The following is a 13574-nucleotide window of genomic DNA, read 5'->3' as shown; positions in this document are numbered from 1 at the left end:
CCCCTAGTAATTGCTCAACGCTCACGGTAGAAGTGCAAACACCCGCTGTTCCCATACAGTGCAGCTACCTAATTGACGGGAGTACTCAGTCTCAATGATCAGACTAATAAATTCAGCTTACTGGTTGTGCTCCGTAATAGTCCACCTCCTCTTAGGCCCACTCTCACGCTCAGCCACACCTGCGAGCTTCGGCGGGCCCCAAAGGCCCTGATGAGTGCTTGCCTGAGGTTTCTCGCCCCAGAGGCTACCACCACTAGCAGATTTTGATGTGCTGTTCGTTCGGTTGAGAGTGTTTAGCAGTGGTGCTACAGAGTCTCCAGATTCCCGTTCCTCATTGGTCGTTATTCTCGTCAGATTGTTCTTCGTCTCGGCCACAGTGCTTGCAACGGGTTGACTAGTTGCGGTGACAGCTGATCTTGGTTTTGGCGTAGGTTGCTGGTTCGAGAAGTTGAGCACCATGTCAGCACCAGGACTCGCTCTGCCATCACTGGCTGCATCTGATGCCACCATACGTGGGCTCGACCACAAGCCGGTTGATGATGACGATATTCCACTGTCGTTGAGATGGCTTGGTGTGTATCGCGAATTTGAGCCTGAACTTGCTGTCCTTCGCACGCCGCTGGAATTTCCAAGCCAGCTTCTGTAAGAGGCATCAAGAGTAAAGGGAGAGTCACTAGGGGTGTTCAACCCAGAGGAACCGCCGGTGAACCGTCTCCTGTAATTTCCGGTCGTTGGGCTAGGGTGCACTGCGGGTGACTGAATCGCTGATTCGGGCTGTGAGAGAACTGCTGGGTTTACACCAGGTCGCAGGTGATCCACCGATGCGAGCAGTCTCATCTCGTAAGACTCTGACATGACAGGGTCCGCAACTGACAACCGCCGCTGGAAAACAGTTGGAACGGAAGGCTTCCGAGGATGGCCCCGTCGTACGGCCATGGACAGTGAAGCCAGACCGACATCTATGAGGACAGGCTGGTTCTGAATGGCACCAAGCAGAGCGTTGCAGCCCGCGCCATGTGTGATGAGAACAAGCACGAGTTCCTCTTCTTCGTCTTCTGATTTCCTGTTCAGTAGTGGAAGAGGGTTTACTGCGAAGTTCGTGCCTTGAGGTGCAGATAGTCTCAGCTCTTTAGTAGCCTTTGGCTGGTCTGAAAAGGTGAAGCCGGGAAACTGGTCTTTTGGAGGTGTGGCCCCATGCTCTCTGTACCATTCCATCATGCCAGCCAACCCTTTGCGGAACCGCTTGTGCATAGTACTCCATTCGTCGCCGTACTCACCACCATCGCCCCACTCTTGTGGTGGTCGCATGCTGTCCCACTGGAAGTCGACTGTAACGCACGCCTCTCGCGCATGGGCGACATATCCTCTTGGTATGGGGTCGGAGGGCGACACAGAGTATGACGGAGCAGGAGAGTTGTAGTTCTTTTTGATGATATGACGTGTGGATGGATTGAGTGATAGGAAGCCGCCTCTCGTTTTCGGTGCTTGGACTGCTCTGCTACTCAGACTACTAGCACGCTCTCTGGTTGGTGGTAAGTTCTGTGCGAGGTTGCTCATGCTGGAGAAAGCTCCATCATCGACGCTTGACCGACCGAGGGTCGATACTGCAGTACCTTTGCTTGGTCCTCCCCAGCCACCGGGGAAATGACCTTTGCTGCTGTTCGCATCTGGCTGTGCCTGCAAGTTGTCTCCCCTCCGTAGCAGGTCCGCTTTCGCGCCTGCGACCATCATTGTCGAGTTCGGCGGTGGTGTAATGTCTTCGTAGTAGTCGGGTGACAGCCATTCTCCAAGAAATGCATCGATGCGCAGGAGGATTTTCTCCTCGCCTTTGCGTGGCTTCGAATAGACTTCGAGGGTGGGGTCTGCCAACGGATCAAGGTACGCGGGCTGTACCGAAGATGATCCCGAACGTGGTGACTGTGAGCGTGTCGACCTTGCCAAAGGAGAGCTTCCTAGCACGCCGCTGTGTTCCTTCGATGGTGCTGGCACTCCAAGCTTTGGAGTTGCCTCGGGCTTGTACTGCGATATGCCTGCTGCGACTGCTGTGCTCGTTTGCACGCATCGCAGGAAGGGACTTGAATGTATTACAATCTTGCGCTTCTTTTTCTTGGGTCTAAGTGGTTGTGTCTTGGGGGCGTCCAGCGCGCTGAACTCGAGATGCGCCAGGTCCTCGTTCGCCCCATTCTTTGCCGCTTCAGTCTCCTCAATGTCCTGTTGATGTAGCAGAGCTGCTATGCGCAGGCCAAGCGATTTGGCTTGTGACCAGCCGCCGTATGTGAGAGGTGGATCGTAGGGTGTCGGTGATGTGAGGTGCCATGACTTGTCTGAGGCGTCAAGACGAGCGCCATGTCTGCCGTAGCATTAGCTTGACCTTCTAAAGAATGAGATGCTATGAATGTGTTCAAGCAATCAACATACCTAGCAATGAAGACAGCTGCAGGACCCTTGACCATGGCTGCGACGAAGCCTCGGTCGTGGATGAGCTGTGAGTTAAGCAAGTTGGAGCTATTCGAGCAATGGTGCTGGGGATGTTGGACCCTAACAATACCAAGCAACAACTGCGATGAAATAGGCAAACTTTCCTTTCGTAGACCTACAAACAGATGATGCGACAGACAGGAGGGTGTCAAATGTGAAAGTGTAGAGAAGCTGCCTCAAGATTCTTTGCGTTGCAGCTATGACACCATGGCGGTCCTTCAATAAGGGCGCCTCTTGATGAGGGGTTGTAGCACTGTCGCGCGACCTGCGTGACCTGACAAAGTGGTGCTGTGACCCCTCAGATATTCTAACAAATTGCGAAGCCTCTGGATGCGTTCTTCATGCACGTGGCCGTAAAGAAAGTCGCGCTGTTTGTCCGCTCGCAGTCGGAGCGAGCAAGCCAAGCTCTCACAGTGGGGCAAGAATCAAAGCTCAAAAGCTTGGTATGCAAGCATGTGATCCTTCTTCTCCTCTGCTGGACCCTGCCATCGTTCAGCTACTCTCGCACACATTAGTCTGAACTCATCAACTAGATCTCACGACAATTCATGCTGTTCAGCCTGAAATACTAACAAACAAACATCATGGTGGCACGACCTCATTTCTTGGCTGCATCAATGTTTCGGAGACAGGCCTACTGCTCCTCTCGTCTTCCATAGTCTTAGACTCAGATAGGATGTTAAACCAATCAATTAATCAATCAATGTTTCGGAGAAAGTTCTTTCGTCACCAGTTGTTGCACCAAACAGGGTCCACATCCTTCGGCAAGGGGATACAAAAGTGTAAACGTTTTGTAGTGGGTCTCGAAGTACAAGATATCATCAACAATTAATGTTGTGACTTTCTTACTCAAGGTAATCGCCTCCTGTCTCCTTATGGATGACATCGAATAGCGGCTTCGCGCTGAACCAGCCAGCGCGCGGCGTCCCTACAGTCTTGTATGTGAAAACAGCCTCCTCCTCACCAATCTTGACAGTCTCTCCACCTCGTCCGCCTGCTGCCGCATCCGCCAGCATCTGCGCCTGACAGCACTTGTCCAGCGACACGAACCAGAAGACCGCTTCCTCGATCGACTTGCCGACCGTCAATAAACCATGGTTGATCAACAACGCGGCCTTCTTGTCACCAAGCGCCCGCGCAATGTTCTTGCCCTCTTCTTCTGCCAGCACGACACCGTTGAAGCTCTCATACAAGACGTGATCGTTGTGAAAGGCGCATGAGTCCTGTGTGATGGTGTCGAGCTTGCGACCGAGCGAGCAGAACGCACGACCGTAGATCGAGTGGCTGTGTGCGGCTGCGAGGACATCTGGGCGCGCTGCGTGGATGGCTGAGTGGATCATGTATGCTGCTGAGTTGAGCAGGCGGCATGGGCCCCCATCGATGACCTCGCCATTGTGGTCCACGAGGATCAGGTCAGAGGCTTTGATCAAGCTGAAGGCGACGCCGAAAGGGTTCACCCAGAAGGTTGTGGGATCGACTGGGTCCTGACAAACATCAGTGAACACGCTTGCTTGCGGTACAAGATGGAGAGAGGTACACGCATCGTGATGTGTCCGGCAACACCCTCGTCGTACCCGTACTTGCCAAAGATACGGAAAGCGGCAGCCAGTCTCCCCTTGAGGTATGCACGCTCCTTGTATGGGTCGTCGAACTTGGATGGGCTAGGGAACTTTATGGCCTTCATTTTGGATTCCTTCTCATTCAGACCTGGCTCGAGAGGAGCAACATTGCTCGGCTTCGTCTCGCTGCTATTCTGGGACTCGATTGCGGATGGAGGTGCCATGTTGTGTGTATGTAAGTGAGTGAAGTAAATGTAGGTATGTTACACGAAGGGGTCTGAGAGGGTGAGTTGGTGTTGAGGGTGTGAGCTTGTTGCGACTTGGCCGAATGTCTACATATCTTTAGGCCAGTTGCTCTTGCCTCGGAATTCACACGCCCTATGCAACTAAGCTTACTGTGGTACGCATCGTGGTTGGCTGGAAAGGTAATTGCTGTGCATGATGCGGGGCAGCCCGCGGGGTAAACGGTAGTGGCGACAGCCACTCTCGGAAAGCAGTGCTGATAGCTGTGGTGTGAAGTTTGCCGGTGAGCGGCTGCTACCTTGCTCCTTCGCTCTCCCGGGTAAGCCATCAAGTCATGAACACATTCTTGACGACATCCACCGCGACGAACACAAAACATCCGGCACATCTTATTCTGGAAGTGTCCTACCTCACATCAGCTCCGCTGCGCCTTGATGATGGACAATTGTGTATCGTCCTGTCCGATCTCTCGACCGACGCGTATAGGAGTATCACCTTGTACTTTGTAATAGGGCAAACATTGCGTCTAGACTGACACAGCCGATGGAACGTTCACGCGCACCCTGGAGGCCTTCAAGTATATCTGCTCTTACTTATTTCAATCCTAGAATCTGGTTCGCAATAATGATTCCATCAACCTCATCATGTCTTCTAGGCACTGCTCCATAGCTATTCCTCGAAGCATCCATAACCTTGGACGGGTGCACTCATTGAGTCACACGGCCTATTGGAAGACGGATGAACTGTTCGTTTCTCTATGTGGTCTTGTTTGAATCTGCAGGACCAGCTAGAAGTCCTATTGTGGTATTCCAACATTGTTTCGAAGGCCCTTGGTGACTCACCGAGGCGTACCACACAATTCAGGCAGACACCGCCCTTTTCTTTGAGTCAACCCTTCTGCGCTTACAACACGGCAAACGCAGCATTTGGTTGAGAACAATGACGACCATGGTCTGCAGAACTACCGCTGCTATAAGAACTGCCGGATCACTCCTTCCGTCTCTGCATCGATTCCGAGTTCGAGTCCGATCACCTATCTGAAGAACAATCAACCAGCGACTACCACCGTCGACATCAAACCACCGAGACTTATTACCAACTTTGTCATAAGGCGCACAAAACACTTAGCGTGCCAGCTAACAACACACCACTTCACCCAACAACACTATACAATACTACCACTCAACGACACCATATCGATGTCTACCACGTCTAATACCGATACCACCACCGCCAACACCACAACCACTGCTACCACCAAGGTCAATCCCGAGCAAGCCGTTGCCTTTGCCGCCCTTATCATTGCCGACGACAACCTCGCCATCACGCCCGAGAAGCTCCAAACTCTCCTCAAGGCCGCCGGTATCACCGAGGTCGAGCCCATCTGGGCCACGCTCTTCGCCAACGCATTCAAGGACAAGGACGTCAAGGACATCCTCACTGCGGTCGCCACTTCTGACCCTGGGGCTGGAGGTGACGCCGTTCCGCACGGTTGCCACTGTAATGAGCACGCGGATGGCGGGTCTGAGGCCGATGGTATTGATATCGGCCTGCAGTCTGACAGTGACTCGGACATCTGTGGAGGGTGGTTCGATTAAGATGAATACGGAGGATAGGGTGAGTTTTAAGAATAGGGAACGGTTAGGACGGGGTGAGGATTTGGAAGTTTTGAGACCTTGGGTAGTTTGCAAACTAATGAGAAGGCCTTTCTTCCAGTTGCTGTGCTGTGTCAGATAATATGATGTTTGTGACGTTGTGCAAGTGCAATTGCGCTGGGCCGACTTAGCCTGTAACGCGACCCTGGAATTTATTGTCGCTTGTTGTCGGTACACTTTCACATATCTTACGACGCAAACACTCTTGAGTCTCAAGAAAAACATCTAGAGGGCATTAAGGAAGCTCATTACTCACATAGTTTCCATTCGCAGACGGGCTGCACGCATGATGTCATGATGCATGTGGAGGCTTAGACGCAGCTGAACTCAGAATGCTGCCGCCGCATGAACAGGCTGTGCACGGCTGTCTTCTGAATGGCAGGGCATTTCTGAAATCGACTCAATCATGACTCTCCACCATTCTGCTAATGCACAGTTTCCTTTGACGCTGCCGTAGCATGGAGATTGCGCCCATTTCGTTCTTATGGAGCTCAGCCTCGCTTGACAACGATTGATCAATGCCCAACCGTATCATCTGAGGCTGTTCTGGCCTCCATGGCGACCCTTACCTCATCTCTTGCCAATCTGGCAGACTTGGCCGCGGCTGTAACCAACTCTACGGATGCAGCGGACAATATGCTATGCAGTCTTCCCCAATTCCAACACGAGCCTCTGAATCGAGCGCTAAAGAGCATCAGGCTCTTGAGAGTGATGCACAACGGAGGAAACCAGCTTCGATACGAGCTTCATAACTTCGCAATGAGCGAATGTTCGCCATACGTTGCACTGTCAGACACGTGGGGTCAGGACAACAACCAGAAGTCTATCCAATGCAACGGTATGTCGATGCAAATTTCGAGCGAAATCTTCTGATCATGCAGACTATCTCTGGATCGATACAGCCTCCATCAATCAGGGAGACACTGAGGAGCGGAATCACCAAGTCACCCAAATGCGCGACATATACTCTACCGCATGCTCTTTGATATGCTGGCTAGGCTAAAAGATGGGAAACATGGAGACCGCTTCTGCATTTTTACCAGACCCCGAGGTGGCTCTCAGGCAAATGCTCGAGGACCCGGGCCAGTGCACATCGTTAACTCAATAGAGATCTCTGATCGAACTGCTCCACATGCTGTATTGGCGACGTGTTTGGGTTGTGTAGGAGTTTGTGCTTGCTCACACATTCAGCATATGGTGCGGTGGGCTAGTTTTGGATACTTCAGGATTCGATCGGCTATATTTGCAATTACGGAGTTTGCAAAAGTGCCCTCTAGCAGTGTGTTCGCTTGTTCAGATATCCCCAGGATGGACTCTGTTCAAACATCGGACTCTGTGGCATGAAAAGAATGGCGAGAAGCGGGATCCTATGTTCCAGTCCACCATCTTCTCGTGTCCTTTTCTCACACGAGGTGCAGCGAGATTCGACTCACCGCTGACCCTTCCGATTCGCAAAGCTTTCCCTGACTTATGGGACCGTCCGTTGGATTTGGGCCTTCCAGATTTCAAGAGTTTGTAAGTCGGATCTGCCGCGACCTCAATACGTGACTGTGGAAAGGACAGTGGTCAATACCAAGGATGGGTAGAAAGGTGCAACTGTCAGCTCATACAGAAACAAGGTGAAGTGGGCAAAGTGAGCCACAACGGACATCACGAAGCGTTGAAAGATGTAAAGCTCGAATATCGTTCCAAATATCACATTGATCTCGGGGATGATTCGGGGATGATCCAGGGGACATGTTCGTTGCTACGGATGGATATATTGGACTCATTCGACCACCAGAATCGAACCAGAGGACTGCGTCTTTGCCTTGTCTGAAGCATCAAATATCCACTGCGCAATTTTTCTGCGGCATCGCAAAGACTTAGAGCATTGGAAGGTGACTGGGGCCGCAATCCTATATAAGGAAAGGTCCTTACGCGATCTTCGTTGGGTTGACCCACTTGATGGCCAGTCACTCAACAATGCTGAGGAACATACCCCTTTGCTGTGGGCCGAACCATAAGACGACTACCACCTAAAGTCTATCTGTGGAGTTCCAGGAGTTTGAGACTATAAATTACAATCATCCATTCACGCTATGTTAAGACTCGAGGCTTTCGTGCCACATGTCATGGCTCAATGGCCTTCTCAATCATGGCCTGGTCGATTTCGGTTTCTAAGTACGCGCGCTCGAAGGGAGAATTGCCCCAGGTACAAGAGACAGACACATAGATATGGAAGACGGTCCCGCAAATGTGTGCTTGTGCCTTTCAGGCAGGATACTGGCTGAAAAAATCTTCAACAACCAACTGGAGTACACAGAATCGAGCGATACCGCCCAAATTTACGTAGGACCCAGCCCGAACGGCTGACCAGGTCTCTGCTTGCATTCCGAAGTTCTATCTTGGTTCGAGAAAGGCGTAGAGCAGGGATTGAAGACTTACGAGCACAAGCTATCATATCTACATGGTCTCAGCTGTCGCTCCGACCGCTGTGGACTCCGGCCGCCATGAATTTCGATGTAGATCTGTGACTTCTACGTTCTATGAGCGAACGACACTTCTGTGCCGACGCTTACTCTCCAAACCGCCTATTATGTAGCTAAAAACCTTCACCGTCAAGTCTGTGAATGCAGCACTAGACTGTAGTAGTGATAACAGTCCGCATCACCCTTCAAAAGCGCTAGTCACTAAGAGAATCAATGCACGAAAGAGATATCTCCAACTCTTGATCTTCGGATCTTGGCTTCAAGCAAGGGCTTTTGGCGACCTTGGAATGGTAGGCTAATCGGCTTCCACAATACTATTTTGTACGTTGAGCTTTATCGTCTGCCAGACTTGAGTGAAAGTGCATCCACGTGGGTAAGACAGCAAGTTGTCATTAGCTATTACCCGCCCCTCGCGCTTGCAAAGGTTCTACAGGACTATGTCATGGGGTAGTGATATTGGGGTTTGCTATGTCCTGAATAGCCAATACTTTTCAAAGAATATGTACACATGTACCCTTGCAGATTCCAAGGCCTGTCTAGATTGTAGTAGCATCGTGTGAACTAGTAGGCTGATGTTGTAGCAGGGTAAATCGGCGACGGGAAAGCCGGAACATACGAACTCGTCAGTGGAACGAAAGAGTTCGTGTGCGTCGCATTCGCCTGGCCCGACGAGGTAAGGTTGGCAGTGACCTTCTTCTCACCCGTTGCAATGTTGTAGTGGAAAAGCGTGCGGTTGAAGTAAGCCAGTGCAGCCTCAGCTAGTAATCCTTCGTTAGCACAAGACCATATCGAGAGGAAACTTGGGATGTTAGCTTACGCTGATAGTAAGGCACCTCATGGCCCGACTCGTAGATGCGCGCAAAGCTAAAGTTACCGTACTGGCGCACCTCGCCGTACTCAGTATTGTCTACGACCATGGCCTCGTATCCTGCGGCGCGGAACTCCTTGCTGTGGGTGTAATCGACTGCGAGACTGATAGCCTCGCCACCAAACCAGTTACCTAGACGCGTTAGTGAACATTGAAGTTAGAGAGTCAGGAAAGGTTGGCTCACAGATGTAGTCAGCATCACCATACGCCAGACTGACACGCACATCCTGGTCAAGCAGATGCTGCAAATCGAGTCTGAAGTTGGGGTAGATGAAGTCTCCGGTGTTCTGGAAAGCGTAGTAGATGCCGTTGTTCCCAGAGTAGTTAAGAGTAACACCGAGAGCCTCCTGAACTTCAGGCAGATTAAGGTATCTTGGGTAGTTGGGAGGCGGGGTCGGATCGTTGTAAGGATGCCTGATATCATAGACACCACGTCCGCTGTAATAGTAGTACGGGGATTCGACGTTGTCGCGGCACATATCAGCAGCCTCGTTGCAGATCTGCACGACTCCAGGGGTCAGTTCGGCCTCCGTGATGGGTGCGTCTACATGGTAGTAGCTAGCATTGCCTTCGGCTGCGGCCCGGCACTGCTTGATCTGATCCAGGCATCCGTTGTACATGTTGTTGGCGAATTTGGCATACGAGTAGACGGTGTCGTTGTATGCCTTGATGCCGTAGGTGCTAACAGAGGTTAGTGAATCACTCGTGGTTGCAGGGTTGAATCGACTTACTTGTTGACAGCGAATTCGGGGTAGTGTTCCGCTTGAATAGACCTGAACAAGTCAGCAGAAAGCCAATGTACGTCAGACCTCAGTTTGTGCATACTCATCGATGATACCGTTAATTATACCGAGTGAATTAAAATTGAGCGGGTAGCCCGGTATGCTGCCGTTCCGGATCTTCACATTCTGGTCATAAAAGTAGTTGAAGAAAGCTGGTCCGTAATGTCCGCCGTATGATTCGGTGAAAAGGTTGAACTCTCGAGGAGTACCAATCTTGATGTCAAACTTAGGGATAGTGTTCAACAACGCTTGAAGCACGTGCTATAAATTTCACGCGATCAGCAATTGATTTTGAGGAGAGCTGATGTGTACTCACCCAAGTCGCGACGGCAGCGAGATCAGTAGTGTCAATAGTTCCAGCATTCAAAGGCTCAGAAAGAGGCCACCTTCCTGTCGCCGGCCAGTCGCTTGAATTGTAGTGAAAGTCCTCAGACAACGGATTGAAGCTGCCAACACCTTGCTTTTGATAACTGAAACCTGTGCCGACGGGCTGGGAGATGTAAAGCATGTTGGAGACATTGTTCCAGCTGTATGGGTTGTGGTACGTCGTCAGGTTGTCATTCAGCATGCAGGGTCCGTTCTCCTCGAAAAGGCCAATCAGCGAATCTGATCTGTAGACGTCAGCCTCTGATCCACAAGGAATACGAGAATGTCGTTGGATACACATACCCAGGCCCACCATTGAGCCAGAGTGTGAAGGGGTCCTCAGCTGGCTTGTTACGAGACTCAAAGAACCAGTAGAAGACATGGACCTGTACAATGTCAGAGAATGATTGAGAATGGGAACAGGTGCATACGTCTGGTGTAAGATCAACGTATCCGGAGTAGCTATCTACGCCCGGCGTGGTCTCACAAATGCCAGGGTTCTTGTATCGAATAGTGACATTGTTAGGAGCCGAAGCGGTCTTGTAGTCGCTGGTCTCCTTTGGCAGGTACAAATGGTCACTTCGTTTGTGCCATTGCTTCTTAGAAAGAGCATTGGCCTGCAACGCAAGCGATGCAAGCGCCAACGAGGTCACCGAATTCGTGAACATTGTGGTGGATGAGGATGCCTTTGGACAGTAGAGGGACGAAGAGATGGGAGACAAGCTTCCTTGGCGTATTTAAGCAACCGTGAAAAGCTTGTCGTGTAGCCTTATTGAGGTCATTATCTCGAGTACCTGCGGGGATTCGTATCTGATCCTGACTTGCGCGTGCACATTGGTTTTGCTCCTGCCTATATTGGCCTAGACGCTTTGTCTATCTCTTAACCCAAACTCCATGCGGCTCTCAATCTCACCGATTTCACCGTATGACGTGCTTGTCGAAGGTTGATTCCAGGTAATTCGTAGCAAGGACATGTTGAAAACGTTTCGAGCTTCCTGAACAGCTGTAGAGCGAGTCCGCTAGCGGTTCAGATGCCGCGTATGTCCTGGGTCCCTAGTTTAGGACCCAAAGTAATTCCGGTCATTGCCGATGCAGGGTACAGATGTGGGAATAACTCAAAACCCTCCAGTTCGCTGCGGCCGCATAGCGTCAAGGACCTCGAAACTCTGCATGGTACTCTGTGTGTTCGGCATTATAGCTCTGCGCGCCATGCGTTCTTTCCTTAGCCTGCGACTTCGAGTCTCCTTCCAGGTCACAAACCATTCCATAATGGCGCCTCCGTAGAACGCAAGGAAGAGGCTGAAACCCACAGTGCCAACGGTCAAACAGCCAGCGACGAGCCAAAAGAGTCGCTGTGTGCTTTCAATGTTTCTGATATCCGAGAAGTTCATGCCGAAGAATGATGAGATGAAGGACAGCGGAAGGAATACGATCGTGACAATAGTAAAGATGAGAATCGCTTTGCCGTGGTCTTCGAGCCGGATGTTGACGAGCTGGATCGTCCGATTAATGAGGGTGTTGCTATTATCGCGCAAGTCCACGAGGTCGGTGTATTCGCGTTGGAGGTTGGCCAGCAACTGCGCCGATGGATCGGAAAGATGATTTGAGAAAGACAACTGACGATAGGTAGACACATCTGCTGAAGGTATCGTTGCTGTCGAGGTGCATTTGCACGGTTGTGTTGAGGCGTGCGATTGACTTATAGTTCTCCCGGGCTTCAGGATGTTCTGTAAGCCGCTGACAAGTTCAATCTGCTGCTCCATAATCGAGATTATAATGTTCAGCTCTTCCTGTACTTGCAGCAGGTCCATGACTAGCTTTGTACTTGGGGCCCGATGCAGACGATATTGCAGGTGGCCGAGGTAGCTGGCAAATCTGTCTGAAAGACAGAGCGTGATGTCTGACCAAAAGCTGCGATGCAACATCCCTAATGCCCCATTCAGAGCAGTGATGACATGTGTGGTAGCCGTGTAATCCTGCTCGCCAGTGGTGTTTATATACGCATTGCGGATGCCACGAAAGGAGATATCCGCAATCCTCGCTGAGAGCTGTAACGGCGGCCATCGCGACTTCCAGCTTTGGTTGCTGGAGAAGGTGACTACGTGGCGTGCATCTACCACTAGTATCCATAGTTCGTCAACGTTCAGGCTAGTTGGGTAATGGCCATACCAACGGCGAACTTTCAAATCCAGGTCGCGATCAGTCCGCCAGGGATTGTGCCTAGTGAACACTTGCTGGGACTCCCGATCCGTTGTATCCTCCAGCCGATAGAAGTGCTGTAAGATCGAGCGCAGCATATGTGATGAGCTTCTCGATGATTGATAGCCTTCTCTCGTATCAACTTGGAACCTGAGAGGAGGTGTCTCGCCATTGACTGTCCAGTCTACAAAGGGTACGCTGAGTAGCATTGGGCCCTCGTGCCTTTCTTTGTTGTTGTAACCGTCGTTCAAGCGCTGGAAGAACGGCGCAAAGTACCTTCCGTGCTTAGAGAATCGTTCTTGCTGGTTTACGCAGTGCTCTAACTGACGAAGCGCTGCAACAATCTGCTGAGGCTCCTGACTCCAGTCCGACAAAGCAACGAGGCATCCTGAGAGGTAATTTGAATATTTGCTGGATATGTGTATCCAACGACATTTTCGCAGCTCTGGTGGATCGGAAGCTGACGATTGCACCTTGTTGCTTCTGAGACAATTCATCCATCCGAACTCGATGGCAAGCTTCTGAAGGTGCACCCGCTCGCTTTTGGCCGCATCGTCCAGAGGTATGCTGCTCGCTAGCCTATCTCTGTTTTCCAGTTCTGGTAGCAGCGAAGATGACATGACCTCGTGCATGTCCAGCATCGAGCCGGATTCATAACGTCTGTCATCGAGGCGCACATCATGGATCTGTATCTGTGCAGGTGAGAGACGACGATTGCGCCAATACGGGTCGCTTTGCCAGTCAACCGTAGGAGTTGCGGCCTTTGTAGTGTCCATTGACCAGGAATGCGCGCCCCACGGCGGTGTGGTTGTAGCGCGTCGCGCACGTGATAAAAAGAGCGAATCGCAGCCACGACAAATGCGATGACACCCAATTGGCTCAAGTCCTCATTTTTGTGGAGTCAACTTCAGCCCCTCGGAAGGCATGTTTGTTTGCTCACCACTCGATGACGA

At 51.2% G+C, this 13574-nt stretch overlaps 5 protein-coding genes across 5 annotated transcripts; 1 reads left to right on the top strand and 4 right to left on the bottom strand.

Annotated features, from left to right (window-relative positions):
- Nucleotides 1–117: 117 nt before the first annotated feature.
- Nucleotides 118–2453, bottom strand: BU25DRAFT_338799 (uncharacterized protein; the record flags this gene model as incomplete). The annotated part of the gene is made up of 2 exons (XM_033702742.1): nucleotides 118–2350; nucleotides 2419–2453. 2 exons carry the CDS (start codon nucleotides 2451–2453, stop codon nucleotides 118–120), a joined length of 2268 nt encoding a protein of 755 aa, XP_033562803.1.
- Nucleotides 2454–3266: 813 nt separating this feature from the next.
- Nucleotides 3267–4334, bottom strand: BU25DRAFT_490264 (class II aldolase/adducin domain-containing protein). Its single transcript, XM_033711485.1, has 2 exons — nucleotides 4016–4334; nucleotides 3267–3962 (listed from the first exon to the last, which is right to left on the bottom strand). Exons 1-2 carry the CDS (start codon nucleotides 4259–4261, stop codon nucleotides 3324–3326), a joined length of 885 nt encoding a protein of 294 aa, XP_033562802.1. The 5' UTR covers nucleotides 4262–4334; the 3' UTR covers nucleotides 3267–3323.
- A 1145-nt stretch (nucleotides 4335–5479) lies between these two features.
- Nucleotides 5480–5878, top strand: BU25DRAFT_338650 (uncharacterized protein; the record flags this gene model as incomplete). Its single annotated transcript, XM_033702735.1, has 1 exon — nucleotides 5480–5878. The coding sequence occupies one exon, from the start codon at nucleotides 5480–5482 to the stop codon at nucleotides 5876–5878; it is 399 nt and encodes a 132-aa protein (XP_033562801.1).
- A 2794-nt stretch (nucleotides 5879–8672) lies between these two features.
- On the bottom strand, nucleotides 8673–11313 carry BU25DRAFT_28083 (carboxypeptidase S1). The gene is made up of 8 exons (XM_033701885.1): nucleotides 10854–11313; nucleotides 10726–10808; nucleotides 10373–10667; nucleotides 10100–10317; nucleotides 10006–10047; nucleotides 9459–9955; nucleotides 9224–9406; nucleotides 8673–9164 (listed from the first exon to the last, which is right to left on the bottom strand). Exons 1-8 carry the CDS (start codon nucleotides 11088–11090, stop codon nucleotides 8968–8970), a joined length of 1752 nt encoding a protein of 583 aa, XP_033562800.1. The 5' UTR covers nucleotides 11091–11313; the 3' UTR covers nucleotides 8673–8967.
- Nucleotides 11314–12140: 827 nt separating this feature from the next.
- On the bottom strand, nucleotides 12141–13397 carry BU25DRAFT_338916 (uncharacterized protein; the record flags this gene model as incomplete). Its single annotated transcript, XM_033702746.1, has 1 exon — nucleotides 12141–13397. A coding segment is annotated over one exon (1257 nt), but the record flags the coding sequence as incomplete, so codon positions are not given.
- Between the last annotated feature and the right edge of the window lie 177 nt (nucleotides 13398–13574).

The sequence above is a fragment of the Macroventuria anomochaeta genome (genome assembly GCF_010093625.1).
Source record: "Macroventuria anomochaeta strain CBS 525.71 unplaced genomic scaffold BU25scaffold_12, whole genome shotgun sequence".
NCBI lineage: Eukaryota > Fungi > Ascomycota > Dothideomycetes > Pleosporales > Didymellaceae > Macroventuria > Macroventuria anomochaeta.
The sequence above is the reverse complement of the archived record's forward strand: the minus strand, read 5'-3'. Positions and strand labels throughout refer to the sequence as shown.